We start from the raw sequence: 14,055 nt of genomic DNA, 5'->3' as shown, positions 1-14,055 counted from the left end.
TATTCCACAGGTGTCCAAGGATGATCGAAGTGATATTGAGTCTAGCTCAGATGAGGAAGATTCAGAACCTCCAGGAAAGAACCCCCACACTGCAACCACCACCAATGGGACCAGTGGTACCAATGGGTATCTCCTGACTGGGTCTTGCTCCGTGGATGATTAATTACTCAAAACTACAAGTCCCGAACAAAGTGAACTATTTGTTCCTGGAAGCATTTAATAAGTTGCAAATGTAGTTCCTTTCATTATATCTCAGCACCAGAAACAAAAATTAGGATTATCTCAAAGCATTTTGAATAGTGCACTGCCATATGTCCTGTCTGTGAATGAAGAAGAATTACCATTCTCTATATGTAGGCATGCTGTATGTAATTGACACAAGGGAACAGTATTTGCATTTGTACTGTCTTAGAATATTATTTATATTTCGTATTTGTTTGTAAATCTGTGGACAAAAGAGGGTTTCCTCACTCCTTTTACTCTCTGGGTTCATGACAGTGAGGGAGATGCTCCATCTGCTTCTACCCCTTTCTATTGCTATGACTCAGTTTGCTAGGAGCATCAGCTTAATTTGTCACTTAGAGCAAGCAAAACCCAGTGCAAGATTCTTGTACCACTCCAAATAGGTTTGCTTTCTTTGTATTACAGTGCCTGTTTTGAAACTGCCTATATAGTCTCAGTGACCATTTTCCCAGTGTAAAGTTTAATCAGGATGAGCTAGGCTTTTTAATTGTCACTCTTTGTGGTCAATTAGCAGTTCAAATTTAAAAGTATGGTTTGAAATAGACATAATGTCTTGTGCACACAGCCAAGATTTCTTTAGTGAGTATGATAGCTAATTGGAGATAAACCTTGTAGGTTACAGAGACTTTTTTTTTAATTCTCTATTATGATGTCAGTGCTTTGGCTCTGAAGGAAGACATTTGCTTAAGGTCATAGTTACAAACAATGAAGTCATTCTTACTATTGGGAATTTGTCCCTTGATCTGAGAATAGCAGAAAGAGAACAGCTGATTTCAACCAGATTTCAGCACTACCCCTATAATTACCACAGTCTTCTGTCATGTCATGAAAAAAAGAAGCTAAGCATATTTTGGGACAGCAAAGGAGACTTCGAACAGTTGGCAAAGGTCACCTCTGGTGCAAAACACTTTATTGCAACCAGCATTCGAGGAAGTGTCCTATCTAGTATTTGATTTTGATGTTTCTATTTTTCTGAGTAACGTAAAACCAGTGGGAGAAGGAAGATTTTACTCTTTGTCTTTTCTCCTTAAATATGACCTGCAGTGACTCTCCTGTTATTAGAAACTGAGCAGTGTTGCACTTGAGGCCCTTTGGTTAGCTTCCTTGAAGATTTGTTCAGTTTCCAAGAATTTTTATTCAAATAGAGCTATTTCCAGGAAAAAAATAATAAAAATTGTACTGGACTACAGCAGTATCAGCAGTGAGAAAGATTGTTGAAAAGTAAGTTGCTCTAGTCTCCTACATGGCAGTGTTATTTATGTATAAGTAAGAAAACCATACACATAAACCAAAGACTTTATCTGTTTTCTTCCACTTCTAAGTAAGAGGGAATAAAAAGATATTACAAACACTTACTTCATGAACAAAACAAGAGTCCAGAACCACAGTGCAATAATATAAATGTGAGTCAAAGGATTGTAAAGACAACAGCAGAAATAGTAGGGAGTGCACATCCTGCTTCCAGCCATACACATTCGATTCTAATTTTTGAAAAAAATTGAGATGAATCTTTGTGCCCACAGTTCGCAACCTGTGAGTTAATAGTTAATACTCCCAAACTAAAACCTCACACTATAATATTAAATCTTTCCCCTCTTATATACGAAATAGTATGTTTCTGATAAGGTCCACAGTAATAATTAAAGAGCCTTAGACATATGTCTGTTGATAAAACAGTGCAACTAATTCTTCTTGTAAAGCTTTATTATTTTATTCAACAAAACAAGAATATGTCTAGGAGTGTAAGTTGTGGATGGTTTGAGACCAATCATAAAACATCAATAGTACTTGTTAGTCATCTGAACATCTGACATCTGAACATCTCAACATCTCAACGTCTGCATTGATAAAATGCAGACATATCAAATGGAACAGCAAGCATGTTATATAGCTGAAAATTTTTGAGGTGAAAGTTTCCTTTTTTACCAACTAAAATATGGAAAAGAAGAGTGAGTTGTACCTTGCTTTAGTGTCTGGAGCAAGTCCTCTCAATGGGGGAAATAAACCAGAGAACCACAATGTGTTCAAATTTGGATCATCTGACACCCCACCACAGAAGAATAATTTGAAAAGATTGGCTTGTAAATTAATGGTTTAGAAGAGTTGCATGAAATGAAGTAAATTGAGTTAGTCCTTAGCAAAGGCAAATCTAAGCAAACTTTTGTTTCTCCCAAAAGTCACTTAGAAGGAGGACTGAGAATACTCAGAGCCTCAGTGACCAGTGACATTAACTTAACACAGTCCCCTATATATCTATAGATTTTTATTTGATTTTGCCTTTTAGGGCAAAGAGTTCTTTTTGACTAATCAAAGTTGGTGTTTGTAGGCCTGTTAAGATTAAAAATAATACATTTCTGTCTACTCCTCCCCCATGGTAGCATGATAAGACTGAGAGAGAAAAATATGTGAGATATCTTATCTTCTACTTGTGCCAGGCCATAGCTTTGGAAGCGTATTTTGTAAATTCAACTGTAGGTTACTGAGAGTGTTGTTTCCCATTAATTAACTTAGCCTGTGCTGAGATCTCCTTCCTCCTGGTCATATTCAAACCTTCCCAGGGTACCAAGGGGTATGTGGGAAGGAGTCTAGAAAAAGTAATATTTTATTCTCTAATGCTATAGCTTTTCTAGATCTCTTAGTGGGGAAAAAAGTAGAAAATTGAGTAGAATTTGGCCTTGAGTCAATAAATGATATGAAAATGTGTGATCCATGTATGTACATGTATATTTCTCCAAAAACATGATAAAACCAAAATATCACAGACTCATCCTTACCCATATTTTTTTTAATAAAAACTATCCATCGTGTACAATAAAAACTTCCCACCTCCCTCTCAACTTCCTGTTCATACTCCTCACCCAGCTGAGAGTGGCAGGATCCCTTTGGCCTCTTGCCTCAGAGCTAGGATCACAGAGGGCCTAAGGTCAGAGTATAAGCCAAATATAGTTCGCATTTCCAAATTCAGTGGTACGGATGTTGAGAATAGAGGAGTAAGTGTCAGTGTTATGGATTATTAAGCTGAATGTTGGTGAAAAATGCGTATGGTTGCTGCTTCACCCCAGGGTTTTATTAACATCCAGTCCCTGCCAGGCTGCTAGACAGATGGTGTCCTGAGGTACCATCCAATAATGAAACAGGTATCTGACAAAAATGAACTAGGAAGAAAGGTAGGATCCCCAAAGAAAGCAAGCTGTTGGGTCACAGAAATAACTCTTCCGTGAGATAAAGTCCGACTACGTTTAGCCAAGCTGGTAGGTGAACCTCAAAATGTTCAGTTCTGTTGCCAACTTTCCATTCTGAGTATTTGATAGAGGTTGGATTTGAGCAAACTGAATGCTTTCACCTTGGGCAGAAAGGGTCTGGATCTCCCACTCTACTTATTTCAACCTCATTGCTATTTGGGCTGAAGTAAAAAATGAGATTTCCGTTCAGTTCACCTGAGTCTTTGCAAAAAAGCTCTTCAGAGAGAACTTTATGGACACCAATGATTGTTCCCATTCTCTTCATGATTTTGCATCGATAGTTCCTTTTTCCCCTTTCTTAGAAATGTTAATGCCAAAGTTGCCTGAATATTTGAGTATTTTTCCTTAATTTGAAGTGTACAGAATAATTCCAGAGGTGTTAAAAGATTCTGTTTATTTGTGTCCGTGATGATGTCGTTGTGTCCAGAGAGGCTTCAAGAAATCCTTTAAAAACAAAAGGTTAAATGTTTACATTTCATGTGATATTTGAAGTCTTAAGATACTAATTAGCATACTTCTTTTTTCTTTGTCTTTGGCTGATTCCTGCTTTGTAGATAAATATCCGTATCCCTGAAATGTTTATAACATTCAAGCAAGAAAAAAACAAATGACATCAAAGTCAGCCTGATGAGAAAGTGATGACAGGGCACTTTCAAGTGTTAAGTAATTTGTATGGAAAGAGGAAAGGCAGTTAGCTCCATTCATTGCACTTGCTGCCTAGCATGCTGTTCCCGAAAGGAATACCCTCAGTAATTATAAACAGTTCTTGAAGTCATGCCGAATGCAGCAGGTAGTAGTTAGTACTGGTTCTCTATGGCCACCAGGTAGTTCTTTATAGCAACAGGCCAGCAAAGGACCCTGTGGTTTGCCTTTGTGTGTATGGCCTCCCCTCCTCTAGGGGGCGCTTAGTAGACAAGCCCTAGGCCTGTCCATTTGTCCACTCTATGCTGTTGTAACTTCTCTAATACCTATTCAGAGGGAGCAGACCTGATGCTGCTTTTATTAGAGAAGATAAAACATCCTAAGTGACAGTTTGTAAGGTCTGCAGACACCCAAAGGAGAACCTTAGTCTTTTCCAGGTATTTCCAACTTAAGTTCAACCTGAAGCCTTTGAAAGGAATGCCTTACCAAATGGCCACAAGCTAAGACCCCATCAGATCAAAGAAATAAAAGTCTTGGCAACCAGATGGCATATCTTATGGTGTCTCCACAAGACTAAACATTCTCAAGATGGCCAGGAACTGATGGGAGGGAACTGTTAGCCCAAGATCTGTCTTGCTCATCTCATCCACCCACATTCCTTTCAGACTCCTGGAACTCTTGATAAAAGGAAGCCAAAATATTGTCACTTATCGGCTATCCATTTTCCAGTAGCCTTTGGGTCAGTTGATAACCACACTTCTTTCTCTGCCTGATTCCATTTTTATTAAAAACTGTTGTGCCCACGTGAGCCTGTTTTTCTTAACACAGGTCCATGAAAGCTTGGTTTCCTCTTTTGCTATGTGTCACATGGCCTGGAAATCAAGACAGCAGCTGTTGGTATGGTCTCCGTGCTAAGTGAAAAATTAGATTTTATAGAGGTAACTTTTTTTTTCTTTTGGACCTACAGTAATTTTTTAAACTGTCATTGTAAAACTGCCCTTAAAAAATTAGAGGCTTTTAAAGATTACTTGCCAAAGATAAATTAGCTCTGTAATAGGAACAGTTATGTGGCAATTCTGGGACTTGAACTTAGAGATTCATTAATTTAAAGATGGAATACACCCTCCAAGTGTGATTTCCAAAAGTTTCATAAAGCCTCTAAACCTGTGATTCTCATCAGCTCTCGGTTTGCCCACAGAATCAGTTACCTCCATAGCCATTTCTTGTCAAGCAAGGGGGAGAGGGTTAGTTTTGGGATTTGATTGTTTTTAATTTGCAGTGAGAAATAGGGTAGGTGATAATACCTTACTTGTTTTCTTAAGACAATTCAGTGCTTGGGCATCTCTGTCAGAAATGGAATGATGTACTGTTAGCCAATTAGAATTATTTTATGTATTGTTGTGTTTCGCTGATTTTTATATGAAAATATAATTATTCATTCCTGATCTCTGGAAGCAATCATTATTATGAGGATCATTTTACTTTGGAAACACTTTCATAATAAAGATAAGTATTAAGAGTAAAGTGTGAATGCCATTTTCTGTAAGCGCTACCCAGCCTGCGTTGGTAATATGTCACATCTTCCTGGACAAGATTTATTTCAGGGCACACACCATCCTGCCAGTTTCCTGCAAACTTTCCTTAAATCCCAGTTTCATAATGGGATTCATAATTCCAGTTACATAATCCCAGGAATCATAATGATTACTGAAAAGGCGGTATTATTTGTTAGATATATGTTATTTTGTCAAGAATTTGGCTAAGCTACTCCATAGTATTGCTGCCCGAGCGTCCATTTTGTTTGCCAGGTGGCCTGCAGGGACTGTTAACTGACACAGTGCTGGTACCTGTCCTGGAAAGCAGCCCCGAGTCACCAGCAAATGTAGGTCCCTGATATGACTTCCCCAGCAGCTCTTGTGATCATAGTCTCCTCTGCCTGCCAGTACCTGGATGTCTTCTGTGCCTCTTAGCTAAGACCACCATGGGGTTTACCAAAACCCCGCTTTTTTGAATTCACCCATCCAGCCTTAGCCTCAGAAGTCCAAAGCACTCTACTCACGGACTCTAGTAAAGGTGTGTGCCCCAGGTCTTGCCTCTGTCTTCACCCTGCCTTCACCAACCTATGTGGCCTCTCGAGGCACGCTGTGCACCTCCCCGCCCCATGACCTGTGAATAATAAACCTCTCTGTTTCAATTTCTCTTGTGGTCTGTTGTTGAACTTCGGTTCACCATCTGACACCTTGTGCTCCACTTAACAAATATCAATTTAACATAACTGAAAGATTTGTATGTTGAAAATTAAGATATAGAGGCACTGGGGCGGCTCAGTCGTTAAGCATCTGACTTTGGCTCAGGTCACGATCTCATAGTTTGTGAATTTGAGTCCCACGTCGGGTGAGCACAAGCCCCATTTCAGGTGAAAACACGCTCCACTTCAGATGAACACAACTCCTGGTTCGGGTGAGCCTCGCTTCTCTCTCTCTCTCCCTCTCTCTCTCAGTCTCTCTCCCCCTCTGCCCCTCCTGAGATTCTCTCTCTCTGCCCCTCACTCATTTGCACCCTCTCCCTCTGTTTCAGAAAAAAAAAAAAAAAAATTAAGATCTAAAAACTTCAATGTTAGATTTTATGTAGGGCTTCATTCTGGAAAAAATATTAAATGGTATTCATAGAGGTAACAGTTCAAATATATCAGACTGCACTGATTTTTCCAAATTATAAAAAGAAGCACTTAGAACATAACAGTCCAAAGTACAATACACGCAAAACTGTCCCTGCCTGTGTGTGAACACTTCATAGGAGATTGACTGATACCTTCTCGGGGTCCACGCCCTACTTTGTTAGGGCTTCTCTCCCTCTTTCTCAGTCTTCCCCTATGTAACTGTCTCCCCAGCTGCTCTTCTGCTATAAGCTTATGTCATCTAATATCTCAAGAGCCATAAAAATAGCACTGACATTCAACCAGATACACCCCCACTACCACCACCACCAGTAATATGAAAAATAAAGCAGACACCCTATCAAAAATCTTACAAATATTAAAACCACCTCCAACAACAATCTGAGGCACAGAAAGATAGGCTATAAGCAGATATACCACTCTGGAAGCCGTGGACTCTTCCAGTTCTCTAAGTAGAGCAGGATCTAACTATAAGCATCCCTCCCACATAGCCACAATGCAGCTCAGCCTCTCTAGAACCCTTGCTGCTGGGCCAGGCACTTCCACCCCGGGCACATGTTATTTCTGCCCCCTAATTCTGTTTCCACTGAGCCTGCACTGGCTTCACCAGAAGCAGCGGTGGCAGTGCGAACAACAGTGACGGAGGACATGACAACCAAGCAAGGGGGTGGTACAACGGAATCTACCAGTGTGTGGGGTGATCCCTCAGAACCATTGACCACGGAGACCAGAGCCTGAGTGCCACAACCTTGATTATCTCCAAAGCTGCTGTAGATGAGGAAGCAAAAGTCCTGTCGTTCCGGGGGCACCAGTCAGTTAAGCATCTTGGCTCAGGTCACCATCTTCCAGTTCGTGAGTTCGAGCCCCACAGGAGGCTCCCTCTGACGATGAGGAGCCTGCTTGGGATTCTTTCCCTTCCCCTCTGTCTACCCCTCCCCAGCTCAAGCTTGTGCTCTCAAAATAAATAAACTTTAAAAAACTTTTTTAAAAAGCTCTATCATTCCTAAACATTAAAGGTAAAAAATTACATAAAGCCTGTATCAGACTCTAGGCGGGAAACAGAAAGTCACTGTCAGATGATTCCGTTGGAGAAACTTGAATAAAAGGACACTGAGGAATGGATGAGCTCAGAAGAACCCAGAGGCCGGCAAGCCCGGGGAGCTGTTACCTCCCAGGGCTGTAACCAGACGCCAGTGACAGGGCGCGTCATGGAAGACAAGCTGCCCGGCCCGTGGGCTGTAAACCCAGCTGGGGAGCAAAGACCCTGACATCTCTCTCTTCCTGCTTTCTCATACCACGCATTGGCTGAACTCAGCCAGAAAGCCGCCAGCAGGAGCTCCAGGAGATGTAGGTGGTAGAGGTCAGTCCCTCACCTTGTAGAGCAGAGATGTGGTGGGGAGGAAACAGAGGAGCCAGCAGAAGGCTGGTATTCCTAGACCGTCACCTAGAGCCCGGCGTGTAATAGGGCACAAGAAATGTTTGTTGGAGAAACAAATGAATCTACGAGCTCTCAGCAGTTAACACTGCTGCTGAGCGTGAAAGCAAGATGAGCATGTCCAACTCTATGAACTCGGCATTGCCGTGTGCACGCGTGTGTGTGTGTGTGTGTGTGTGCACGCACCAGCTTTTCTCACTGCTGCTCAGCACAGAAGCTGAGGGGCTTTGTGGCAGGGCTCAGGGTAGGGAAGCCACCTGTAGTACGGTCATCCCAGACGGGGGGCAAAGCACCTCAGGGGAAGAAGACGAAGGGCTGAGGCTGGAGAAGTGTCTCGAAACAAACAGAGAAGAGGGCTGCCTGAGTGGCTCAGTCGGTTAAGCGTCTGACTAGAGATTTTGTCTCAGGTCATGATCTCATAGTTTGTGAGATTGAGTTCCACAGAGCCTGCTTGGAATTCTCTCTGTCTCTCTCTCTCTCTTTATGTCCTTCCCCCACCCACTTCCCACCCCCCCAATGTGCATTCTCTCTCTCAAATAAATAAACATTAAAAAAAGAAGAAGAAACGGAAGAGCAGAAAAGGTGTTAAATTACTGGAGAACAAATGGAACAGAACTGTGAAAACATGGGGGGAGAAGCTCTAAGCTCTGGTACTCAAGACTAAGTTTTGAAGCAATTCTTTAGGCAAGAGGTTGATTTATTTTTTTTTTAACTTAATGAATGATGAAAATATTTGTATAGCCAAAAATAACTTGAACAACAAAGGCTCTGGTTCATGACTGCATCACTCAATCATTTAAAAATATAGAGAACTCGGGGTGCCTGGGTAGCTCAGTCGTTCAAGCATCTGACTCTTGATTTCAGCACAGGTCATGATCTCACGGTTTGTGAGTTTGAGCCCCACATTGGGCTCTGCACTGATAGCACAGAGCCTGCTTTGGATTCTCTCTCTCTCTCCCGTCTCTCTCTGCCCCTGCTCTACTCGTGCTCACTCTCTCTCAAAATAAGTAAACTTCTAAAACATTTTTTAAATAATTTATAAAATAAATAAATAAATAAATAAATAAATAAAATAAGCATTAAAAAAAATAGAGACCCAACCAGGTGCCAAGAATTATCATGGGCACTGAAGATAGAGGGGTAGAGAAGATAGATATGGTTCCTACTTTCATGGAGCAGACAATCTTCAGTAAAAGAAAGAACACACAAAACAAAGAAATAAGGACTATTAGTTTGCTAGTTCTACCATAACCCCAAATCAGACTAGGTTACGTGGACAAAAGAAATTTACTTTTCCCAGTCCTGGAGGCTGGAAGTCCAAGATCAAGGTGTCAGCAGACCTGAGACCTGTCCTCCTGGCTTGCCTTCTCATTGTGTCTTCACACGGTCATTCCTCTCTAAATCTATGTCCTAATCTCTTTTCTTAAGGATGGCAGTTATATTGGATTAGGGCCCACACTGAGGACTTCATTTTACCTTAATTGTCTCTTTCACCATTGATGAAATTTGTTTATTAGTCTCATTTTTCCAACAAAAGGGACAAAACAAAGTTTCAAGGGTATTCTAATCGGGAGAAAGTTAACATCCTCCATCTTCTGCAATAAATATTGATTCATATATGCAATCTATTTCTGGGGCTTTTAGAGATGTGCATGCGGAATGCATAAATGGAAATGGTACCTTAATCACCTCTTTAAAAGCCCTGTCTCCATATATGTACACGATAAATCACTAAATTTTATTCCTGAAATTATTATTACACTATATATTAACTAACTTTGATTTAAATTTAAAAAAATAAAATAAGGGCACCTGGGTGTCTCAGTTGAAGTGTCCGACTTCGGCTCAGGTCATGATCTCGCCGTCTGTGAGTTCGAGCCCTGCGTCAGTCTCTGTGCTGCCAGCTGGAGCCTGGAGCCTGCTTCGGATTCTGTGTCTCCCTCTCTTTCTGCCCCTTCCCAGCTTGTGCTCTGTCTCTCTCTCAAAAATGAAGAAACATTTAAAAAATTTTTTAATTAAAAGATAATAAAAGCATCCCACTTAAAAAAAAAAAAGACAGATGAGTGTCTCATGTTTGAGTTGCATTTCATCAATAATTATGACTTGAACTCAGAGTCACTTTTACATATGTTCTTACCCAATATTATAAAATTTTTTTTAATGTGAAAGAAAGAAAAAGAGAAAGAAAGAGAAAAAGAAAAAGAAAAAGAAAAAAAAAAGAAAGGCAGAATAACTGCTCGATTTTGCCCCTTCATTTACCAGTTTTCAAATCAAGTTCAGTTTAGTTTACTAGTATCCAAAGATGTCATTCTAGATCCTCTGTCTGAACTGCATGTGAATGTAAATTTCTTCTTACTGTTCTATATTCAACCCCTCAAATTTGTATAGTGACTAAGCAAAACACAATCATCATCTTTAGAAGAGCTAGACACTGGAAATATACATAATTTGGAAAAACTAGAATCAGAAAAAATTATCCTGTTAATTGTTTTGGTGGTTTTGATAGGTTGGAATATTTCTAACTTCCTTAAACCACATCTGTTAAAATTTAAACAATATTTAAGAATAATACAGAGAAGGGCACCTGGGTGGCTCAGTCAGTTAAGCATCTGACTCAGGCTCAGGTCATGATCTCACAGTTTGTGAGTTCAAGCTCCACATCAGGCTCTGTGCTGACAGCTCAGAGCCTGGAGCCTGCTTCAGATTCTGTGACTCCCTCTCTCTCTGCCCGTCCTCTGCTTGCATTCTCTCTCTCTCTCAATCTCAAGAATAAATAAACATTAAAAAAATTTAATTAAAAAAATAATAATACAGAGATATTTAGGATTCACATTTAACTAGCCTAGATTACCTAAAGTTACTATATAAGGACTATTAACTCATATATCAGGTTAACAGAAGTCAAAATTTAACACTACATTTGGGTCAAAATATATTTAACCATTCTTCCATAACTGACAGTAACACATTTAGAAGCCTGAAAATAGTTCTTGTGGTTTCACAGATTAGAAATGTAATTTTACCTTTTAGGATTCGAGTCAATTGTGGACCCTTGGAGAGGATGTAGTCTATGTTAAGCAGAGGCTCTCAAAGAATAAACAAGGTTAAGTGCTAAAAAAATAAAATAAAATAAAATAAAATAAAATAAAATAAAATAAATAAAATAATAAAATAAAATAAATAAATAAAGGCCCTATCTCCAAATACAGTCACGTCCTGTGATACAGGGGTGAGGACTCCAACATGAATTTTGGGAGACACAAGTCAGCCCATAATACAAGGTAATTTCACACAGTGACAAAGAGCACATGTCACAAGGAAACAAAGTGATTGCATGGCAGCGGCCGGGACTCTTCAGACTGGATGGTCTCAGACACCTCATGGACACGTGACTTGGGCTGAGACCTGACTGACAGGCGTTGCCAGGGGCAGGATCTCGGGTGGTTACAGTGGGGGCTGGAAACACAAAGCCTCCAAGTTGGGAACAGGCTTATAAATTCAAGGACCAGCAAGAAGGCCAATGTGTTGAAGCAAAAGAAACAAAAGGGAGAGTGAGGGTGATAATATTCGAAAGTTAGGGAGGGGCAGGCCATATAGGGCCTTCATCCCAGGGTGAGGAGAGCAAGTTTTAGGGTAAGAGTAATGGGAAGACTTTCAGGAATCTAAGCAGGGAGGAGCACGATCTGATCTGTTGTCATCTCTAATGAGAGAGAAATCATGCCCAACCTAACCATGGCAGAAAAAACCGCTCCAGTTCCGAATGAGTCAGTGGTGTCTTGCAGGGGTGTGGTGGGCACATGGGCACATGGGTCATGAGCACCCAGCCGCTGAAAGAAATAAAGGACTAAGCGCTACTGAAGATTCAAACCATAGGCAATAAACTAAGCCTGGAGACAGAACGAGAGGGAGAAGCTTCTGCTGTAAAGATGCTGAGACCTGAGAAAAGCCTCCAGGTTTCTTCAAGGAAAGCAGCTTGACAAAACACAACAGATTGGCAATCATCAGCCAGTGGAGACCCTTAGGGAGAGGGCACACTTCCTCACTGAAGAGTGTTTTGTTGTTACTGTTAGCACCTTTCTTTGTGCGGTTCGAAGGTGGCTCATGGGCGGTAAATTGATGGACGATCACAATTTCCAACACACCTCTCCGGAGGAGGCGTGCATCCAACGGCAACTTGCTGTTTGCAGGTTTTGTAATTTCTGAGTGAGTCTGCCTGCTTTAGCATAGCACTGCCTGGCACAGGAAGGTGAGGTGAAGAAGAGTAGAAACCGCTTAGGACCTCCCTACAGTGTGCCAAGCATCTGGCTTATGTGCAGAACTATCTGATCAAGCCATCCCCTAAAAGGTAGATACATTGGATTCTTGTTATTCACAGTAGGGATGGCCTATAAGGTCTTTATGAACCATTGCTTCTATGAGAAATACAGAGTTAGAGTCCTGCAACCCTCTAGTCAAAACATGTTTATCAACGGATCAATATACGACCTTGTTTTACCCACACTTCTGTTTAAAGACATTTTAATATATGTTGTTAATTCATTAACATTGAACTCATACCCAAAAGCGCCGTACCACTGACCTGAATAAAGTTGTATAAACTGATTGTTAAATACGCTGAAATTTTGCCAGGTGGTTATTAAACTAACGTTATTAAGAATTATGTAAACTTAGGATTTTAAATTGTATTTTAAAATACAGGGAATACTCAAAAATGTCTCTAATTATTTTCCTATGTTTTATTACCATACATGCTCATATATGATACACTGTATAATGGTATGTCACTGTACATTCCTTCCTAATTCTGTATTTAGTGACTTTACATTGGTAGCTTGCAATCAGGGTTTTATTTATGTATTTACTTATTTGGGTAAGCCAGTTATAAACATTTGCCAGAACACCACTGTCACCTGGAACCCATAGAGGCAGAAACTATGGCTTGTAAAAAGTTAAGTAACTTATTTCCTGTCACCCAGCTAGCAAGCAGTAGAGTTGAGATTTGACGTGGACCTGAATGATTTCAAAACTTATATCTATTTTCCTCGTCTATTATGCTTCTTCCAATGTTTGCATTTGTTTCTGAAGACGGGCTGCTTAGATTCCTACTGCATTTGAATTGTGCCTGGCGTTTTTTCTTATCTACCTCCTGTAATTTTCCTTACATACCTCCTTCTCCAGCTAACCCAGAGAGCTTGCAAGAGACAAGTATAACCAAGAGCAGAGGTTTAAAAGGAATCAGTTCAAGCAGTTCAATAATTCAGTGCATCGCAAACTAGAAGGATAGAAGATACGTAGGTTATGAAACTAGTTATTTAGTGGTCTGGGCTTTAAGAATGGGCTGAAAATCTCATAGGGAAATACTCCCGGGGTGAGTGAGGGATGGGGTACTATAGATGAGGAAGATATAGGAAATGAATGGGCAATCTCCAGCTCTCCTTTTTTTGAGTCATAGCAGTTAATTTGATTCATCAGGATTAAACTCTTGGCTCCTGTTCGTTCTGCTGACCCAGGATGCTAGTAACTACCCAGTAAGCCACCCAGCCAACAGTTTGTAAGATGCTAGGCCAGTTGGAGCCATATCACCAAAGATGAGCTCAAAAGGCTCTCTAGAGTTTCTAAAAATGGTGTTTTCTCTCTCTGTTGAAGGCACTAGATGGTTTATAGAACCATACTGACATACTATACTTTCAGGGCTGCAGTTTCTTAGTTATCCACTTATAAGTCATTCTTGAGGAGATACAAAACAGCTTATACCATACTAGCTAAAAACACACACAGAGCCACAATGCTAATGAATTCAATGAAATGCACATCAA

The 14,055-nt window shown here is 40.4% G+C and overlaps 1 protein-coding gene across 2 annotated transcripts in view; it reads left to right on the top strand.

Moving 5' to 3' along the window:
* The window catches only part of CERS6 (ceramide synthase 6), a 328,468-nt gene extending 322,817 nt beyond the window's left edge, over positions 1-5,651 (top strand). For both annotated transcript variants that reach the window (XM_058714943.1, XM_058714935.1), the window contains one exon: positions 11-5,651. In XM_058714943.1, coding sequence (XP_058570926.1) covers positions 11-163 — 153 coding nt within the window. In that variant the 3' untranslated portion in view covers positions 164-5,651. The remainder of the gene's footprint in view (positions 1-10) is intronic.
* Positions 5,652-14,055: the final 8,404 nt, after the last annotated feature.

The sequence above is a fragment of the Neofelis nebulosa genome, chromosome 2 (genome assembly GCF_028018385.1).
Source record: "Neofelis nebulosa isolate mNeoNeb1 chromosome 2, mNeoNeb1.pri, whole genome shotgun sequence".
In the NCBI taxonomy this organism is placed as follows: Eukaryota; Metazoa; Chordata; class Mammalia; order Carnivora; family Felidae; genus Neofelis; species Neofelis nebulosa.
This window is presented reverse-complemented; position numbering and strand designations above follow the sequence as displayed.